The sequence below is a fragment of the Octopus bimaculoides genome, chromosome 6, assembly GCF_001194135.2.
Source record: "Octopus bimaculoides isolate UCB-OBI-ISO-001 chromosome 6, ASM119413v2, whole genome shotgun sequence".
Taxonomy (NCBI): Eukaryota; Metazoa; Mollusca; class Cephalopoda; order Octopoda; family Octopodidae; genus Octopus; species Octopus bimaculoides.
Genome location: NC_068986.1, coordinates 13,631,353 through 13,638,611, shown reverse-complemented (window position 1 = coordinate 13,638,611; position 7,259 = coordinate 13,631,353). Strand labels below are relative to the sequence as shown.

Sequence of the window (7,259 nt, the reverse complement as noted above, 5' to 3'; positions counted from 1 at the left end):
GGGGGGCGGAGGTCTTTTAACTTACGTGATGCACGAGCTCTTCTCTCTTCTGCTTTTCTAATCCACTCAGGTTTCTCAGACACTTTCTTATCTGATTGCTCAATACCTGAGCAAGAAATAAACAAATAAAAATATAAATGAATTAGTAAATAAATAAATTAATAAATTAATTAATTAATTAATTAATACAGAAATGCCTTTATTAAGAAACTATTTGGTCTAATGACATAGAGTCTTCAGTTTATTAACCTTATTGAATTTCTACACTAAATATCAATTGAATGGCTCTCTCATCAGATCTTCACATTGCTTTAGACTGGGTTTGAACCTTGAACTTTTATTTACAATTGCAGTGGGGTTACAATACTAATAAGTGATTAATTGATTGGAGCATTGCAACATGGTGACAGCCTTGAAACAAGTACATAACAGGTATATCCCAGCACCCAGGTATTTACTTGAATAGCAAAAGTGACATTTTTAATCCTTGCCTACATGAAAGGAAGTACATCCTATCATACCTGCTTGCCCCATCATGACTATAATCGACAGTGTCTCAACTTCAATCCTCCACCAATACCTGGGAGTCTGGCAGAGTTTGACCAGAACATACACTAACACACCCATAAACAAACACACACACCCCAGCACAGTAGACACCTACCCAATAGACTTCTTTCCAGCCCACCCCCAATATAATCCCCCACACATATTGTACCCCTACACACACCACATGCATACATAAATGCCCCAAGAATTTAACCAAAACATAAAAGAAAGGAAACACACAAACAAACACAGATGAAATTCTAATGATTTTGAGACGATAATGGGCAAGGAAAGAACATGTCCACATCTTTTGTGTGAATTTTTCAATTGTTCTTTTATCATCCTTCTGTTTAATTTTCAAAACAATTATATATATATATTTAATGTGTGCATATATACACATGTGTATATATATATATGTGTGATTAGACAAATAGAGAGATACATATACACACAAATGTCTGTGCATGCATGTATGTGTATGTACGTATTTGTGTATGTATGTATCTGTGTATGTATGTATGTGTACATATATATATGCAACATAGAATATCTATGAGCATGTGATTATTTCAAATGAAAGAGAAGATATGACAGCTTACTCTGGGAGCTCCTGTTTTTATTGGCAAGTTTTTGCCGCCAAGCGGGCTGTACTGTGGAGGCATCTTCTATCTTGTTCTGGCTTATGTCATCAACCTTGAAATAAAACAAACAGTAGAAAATGTCTATGAATATGCTGTGTCTTTATTTTATTTTTAATTATAATGCATGAATGTGTACAGTAAATTGATTTGAAAACAAACTACTATTTATTTTTATATATATATATATATATATATATATATATATATATATCGTGGAATTCCATCAGTTACGACAACAAGGGTTCAAGTTGATCCGATCAACGGAACAGCCGGCTCGTGAAATTAACGTGCATGTAGTTGAGCACTCCACAGACACATGTACTATCAACATAGTTCTCAGGGAGATTCAGCGTGACACAGAGTGTGACAATACAGGTACAACAGAAACAGGAAGAAAAAGTGAGAGAAAGTAGTGGTGAAAGAGTACAGCAGAAGTCGGCACCACCCCCTGCCGGAGCCTCATGGAGATTTAGGTGTTTTCGCTCAATAAACACTCACAATGCTCGGTCTGGGAATCGAAACTGCGATCCTACGACCGCGAGTCCACTGCCCTAACCATCGGGCCATTGCGCCTCCACATATAGATATATTACACGTAATACGTATACATTAATCGTTGATGTTTATGTCAAGTTATATAACAAAAACAATTTACCAAAACTTTTTAGGAGGGAATTTTTTTCTTTTTCAAAGAGAAACGGTTAACAGTAAATTCGAAGTTTTGGCATGCTTGCCAAGATAACAAGGAAGCGCAAATTTCAAAGCCACTGTCAACCATTTCCTCACAGACATAGTTACTAAAGAGTTGGATGGAATGTGAAGAAGTTGAATTAACAGGTTAATACAAGTGATCTTAGGTTTATAGAAAATATTAAATATCTGAGAGAAGATGAGAAAATTCCAAATGATTTCGTCTTAATTCAGAGAAACTAATTAAGGGAGGTAACTCATGCTGTCAAAACAGTAATAGGAAGAAGAAAGCAAGCGTATATATATAAAGTTGATTGACTAAAAATAACAGAATATTTGGGGGTATTTTAAACGTTAAGGAAGTTATGATTGAATTATCAAAAATAACATGGAATGATTCTTTTAAAAGTATTCCATTTCAACAAAATTGTTTTATGTTGTGTAAGGTGAAAAGGAAACTATGTTACGTCTTTGTTTTTGAGAAAACGATATGAAGGGGAGATAATTCACAAATCCTTTATGGAAGTGCTTCTCAAACTATCTGATGTGACGTACCGGCAGTTTTGCTTTTGTTTTTTGTTTTTTTTTCCCCCAATGTGCCAGGGACTCGTAATATTTCTTAGTAATATTAATTTCTACCGGAAACGATATATATAATGAATATTATAAAAGTTGACAATTGTTTGTATCTTATATTTATTTTGTAAACATTATAATATAAAATATTATAAAATACTTGTGTAATTTTGTATTATTATACAAAATTACACAAGCATTTTATAATTTTTCTTTCTTTTCTGGAAACTCTCCACGTACCGGCAGCTGATGGCTCGCAGTGCACCACTTTGAGTAGCATTGTTTTATGGTACAGCACGGAAGGATGGTTAAGAAATTATTAAGTCAGTCAGGGGCCTCTGACAGCATCGTTAGCACGCTGGACAAAATGCTTAGCAGCGTTTTGTCAGTCTTTCATTCTGAGCTCAAATTCTGCTGAGGTCGATTTTGCCTTTCATCAATAAAATAACTAACTGTTGAGTACCGGAGGGGATGGGTCAATGTAATCGACTCATCCCCTCCCCCAAGATTGCTGCCCTTGTGGCAAAATTCTAAACCATTATTATTATTATTATTATTGTTCAGTAGTTTTATTTTTATAATGTGCTTTCACTTCACTACCGAGCGCAGCTCTGTGTGCCTTGGGTATGTGCTGTGGATTGCTGTGATGCTCTTATGGTTACTGTATTGAAAGTGTTTTGCGTAGGATGTGTGCAGTGCCCAGTAGTGCAATTTTCTGTATGTTATATATATTTGTAAGTCCTGGTGTTTTTGTTATGTATTTGTCTGAATATTTTTTTATTATACCTAAGGCACCTACTATGATAGGAATTGTTTCTGTTTTTAGATTCCACATTCGAGTTATCTCTATTTCCAGGTCTTTTGGCATCTAGCTGTAGAAACTCTGCCAGATCAGATTGGAGCCTGGTGCAGCCATCTGGCTCTCCAGTCCTCAGTCAAACCGTCCATCCCGTGCCAGCATGGAACGCAGACGATAAACGACGATGATGATGATTATTATTATTACTAGCAATTAAAGAAACTGAGTGTTGACATAAGATGATGGTTGGAGTAAAAGCTGTGTAATAAAAGGAAATAAGCAAAAAAATTTCACAATAACAACAAATATATATATACAAAGGATAATCTGTAAAGGGTGTGATAATCGTAGGGGATGGCGTTGGGGGTAATTGTGGTGGGTAATGGTGGTGGTGGTAGAGGTGGTGGTGCTTCTGCTGCTGGGGGTTACAAGTGTGCATCCATCTTACCCGACGGGTACGGACAAAAGATCGATTCACTTTCTCAGTGCTAACTTCGCTGTCCGAGCTGTTATCGTTAATGTCCAATCGATTTAAAAATTCCTCATCATTTGTTGTATCCATCACTGGAACAGTATAAGACCGCTCTAGGTTTGGTCTAATACTCTTGTTTTTCAGTGGGCTCCGCAAGATCTGGTAATAAGGGCCTTTCGCTTGTTGCTTGGTGGCTTCCTCCTTGGCATCATCCTCATCAACTTCATTGCTGTCATCAGTGACTCCATCACTCTGCACAGGACTGTTCTCTGAACTGGATTTGGATTTACTTGATAGACTCTTTGATTTTTTGTTCTTAAATGGTGAGAATTTCGGACTAACAGGAAATTTTAATCGGTAACGCTTTGATTTAGGCCTTTTCTCTTTGTGTTCTGGCGTCAGATCAGAATCACTAGATATATTTTCAGTTTTCTTGTTGAAGAATTTTTTAGAGAAATATTTCATCTCGGGGCTGGAGTGATCTGAATGTTTCTTATTAAGGTTTGAAGTCTTTGGAATGTGATTTACTGGACTTGACTGAGGAGATAAATCAGTAAATTCTTTAATCTTCTTAGGACTTAACTTTTTCTCTGATAGTATAGGTGCTGGCAATACACGCACATATAGAGATTTGTTTGACTGTTTGGTCTTTGTTGCACCAGGCAAATCGTGCTGGCTTTCTGCATTACTCAAAGAATACATGGGACAAGAGGGCTTTTGAGGACTTGTGTCTGGTGTTGAAACCGGTTGTTTACGACCTCTCAGTTTAGGTTTACTAATTGGTGAATCAATACCGAGAGTTGAGGGAAGGACTTTAACAAATCGAGCAGAGTTTCGAACTGGAGATGCTGAGCCACTGTCACCACTGTGGCACTCTAAATTGTTGACACTTCGATTTGAAGGACTCGATCTGGGAGTTGGTTTGGGACTCGATTTAGGAGATGGTTTGGGACTAATTTTTGGGGTTCTTGGACTATCAACGGTTTTCTCGTCAGGATAAACAAATGAATCGAATGATTGCGAAGTCAACGGTGGATAATTAGGGTCATATCTTGGCTGGTCATAAATCTGACCATCAAAAGAAGCTGTGTGTGCAATATGAGGCATAGAATAAGAAACATCAGTTGGACAGCCTTGTTGCGCATTGTACATGGGATAACTTTGGTAATAACCATTGTAGTAGTTTTGTGGGGGTTGGCCTTGATACCATGACTGGTAACTCTCATCTGTCATATTTGGCATAGAAACTGATGGGGTCGGATAAGGACCCATATTAGGATAAAAGTTATCATTCGGATTATACATATTGTTTTGCTGAAGCTCCCACTGGAGATATTCGTTGCTATAGTTACTAGAATTATTGACGTTGTTATACTCGTTCTGGTTTGGGTAGCTCTCGTAGTAATCGTTGTGGTAGTAGTTGCAGTTATTGATGTTGTAGTTGTTGGTCTGACTGCTGCTGCTGCTGTTGTTGTTGTTGTTGCTATAGGTGTTGTTGTTGTTGTTCTGGTAATAAATATTGTTGTTGCTGTTGTTAGTATCAATGCCACATTCTTCAAAACTATCTTTATTTGGTGACGTTGTTATTTCTGCAATGGCAGTCGATGCCGCAACCGTCCCAATAATGGTCGCTGTGGTTGTCGCAGTTACAATTGCAGCCGCTGTTGTTGATGTTGTCGCTGTTGCCACTGCTGCTATAGGAGTTGTTCTTGAAGGAGACAATATCGATGACAGGGATTGTTTTTGTTGGTGTTGTTGTCGCGTTTGGGATTTTATTGTCGGAATGGTATAGTTCTTGTTAGTCCATTTATGGTTTTTGATCTTGGAAATATTAAGTGTAAAGTATTTTTTATAAGAATTAAAATTCTTGATCTGAAATTCAAAAATTACTTTCCAATTAATTCTTTGAAAAAAACAATGGATGAAAACCACAAACAAGAATTTAGAATGACATTACCATTTTTTTTTTTATATATAGTTCTTTTTTTACTTTGAAATTTCAAATTCATGAAACAAGCTTTTCATCATTTTAACACCCACTTTTCCATTCTTGCAAGGGTCAAATGAAATTTATAAACTGTTCTGGGGATAACAGTAGTATTGGCACACTCCTCCCACTTGATGAGTGGTATGTGCTGGTCATTATAAATACTGTCAGTCAGTTTCAGTGGTTGTAGAGAGTACAGAGTAGACAGTCGTAAATAGTTATGGTCTTACTTGTCTAACTATACTGCTATACTGGAGTGAGTGTTACAACAGTCTGACAAAGAATTACAACATTAACAAAGATTTTCTATGGCTGGATGCGTTTCCTGTCACCAACCTTCACTTGTTTCCAAGCAAAGTAATAATTCTGCATGAAACAGTGAACTATAGCAATGTTTCGAATCAGAAGGGTTATTCAAGCGACCTTAATTCTCATGGGCAGCTAGCATGGTGTCTGATTTTGGCCATTTTGGTGAAGAAAAAATATTTTATAATTTAATACAATTTAACGATATTTGTTTTCCAATTTCATCAGCAATTTGAAACCTAAACACAGAAAGAAAGAGACAAAATGTCACCAAAGCACCAAAATTATATTTGAAGAGGATGGTCATAGCTTAAATCAAATTTAATGGCAAGAAAGACAATGACAGATAGGAGCCTTATACATGAATAGTGGGGGAAGATCAGTCTATGAGAAATAGGATTCTTGGATGATCTGGTACCCATTTCTAAACTGATATGTGAACTGTACAATAAAATGACCTGAGCTGAGAAATAAACCTGCAGTGGGTTTGAACTCACAAACAAGGAGCTCATAAGATTCACCAACAAATTGGTAGGTCAAAGTTTATTAATGAAAAAAGTGAATCTAAGTTCACCAGTGAACATAGGTGAAGAAGTGGCTGTGTGGTAAGTAGCTTGCTTCTGGGTTCAGTCCTACTACGTGGCACCTTGGACAAGTGTCTTCGACTATAGCCTTTGGCCAACCAAAGCCTTGTGAGTGGATTTGGTAGATGGAAACTGAAAGAATCCTGTTGTGTGTGTGTGTCTCTGTTTCTTAACACAGCTTCACAACCAGTGTTGGTGTGTTTACATCCACAGTAACTTAGTGGTTTTGGCAAAAGAGACCGATAGAATAAATACCCAGTTTTAAAAAATAGTCCTGGAGTAGATTGATTCGACTTGAAGATTCTTCAGGGTGGTACCCCAGCATGGCCACAGTCTAATGACTGAAACAAGAAAAAAAATCAAAAAATAATGAAATGATGGTTTGCAAATCACCAAAGAGAAACCAAATTCATCTTTTGTCTTTTTTTTTGTTTGTTTTTTGTTGTTTTTTTTTTGTTACTTACGTTTTGGAATGATTCTCTTTTAACCTTGTTTTTCTCAGCCAATTTCTTCTTCCAGTCTGGAACAGCGTCAGAAATACTTGAAACTGAGTAGGGCGAGTTCTGGATGCTTGACACTGACTTCCGCTGTTGTGAGATTATATCTAAAACACAAAGAAATAGTGAGATGAAATGGAAACATCTAAACTGAC

At 36.8% G+C, this 7,259-nt stretch overlaps 1 protein-coding gene across 1 annotated transcript in view; it reads right to left on the bottom strand.

Moving 5' to 3' along the window:
* Positions 1-7,259, bottom strand: part of LOC106873093 (myb-like protein A) — a 163,354-nt gene that overhangs the window by 544 nt on the left and 155,551 nt on the right. Inside the window, exons 9-12 of the mRNA XM_052968416.1 lie at positions 7,072-7,211; positions 3,707-5,602; positions 1,152-1,245; positions 26-106 (exon numbers count right to left, since the gene is read on the bottom strand). Of these exons, the coding sequence (XP_052824376.1) occupies positions 26-106; positions 1,152-1,245; positions 3,707-5,602; positions 7,072-7,211 (2,211 nt within the window). The remainder of the gene's footprint in view (positions 1-25; positions 107-1,151; positions 1,246-3,706; positions 5,603-7,071; positions 7,212-7,259) is intronic.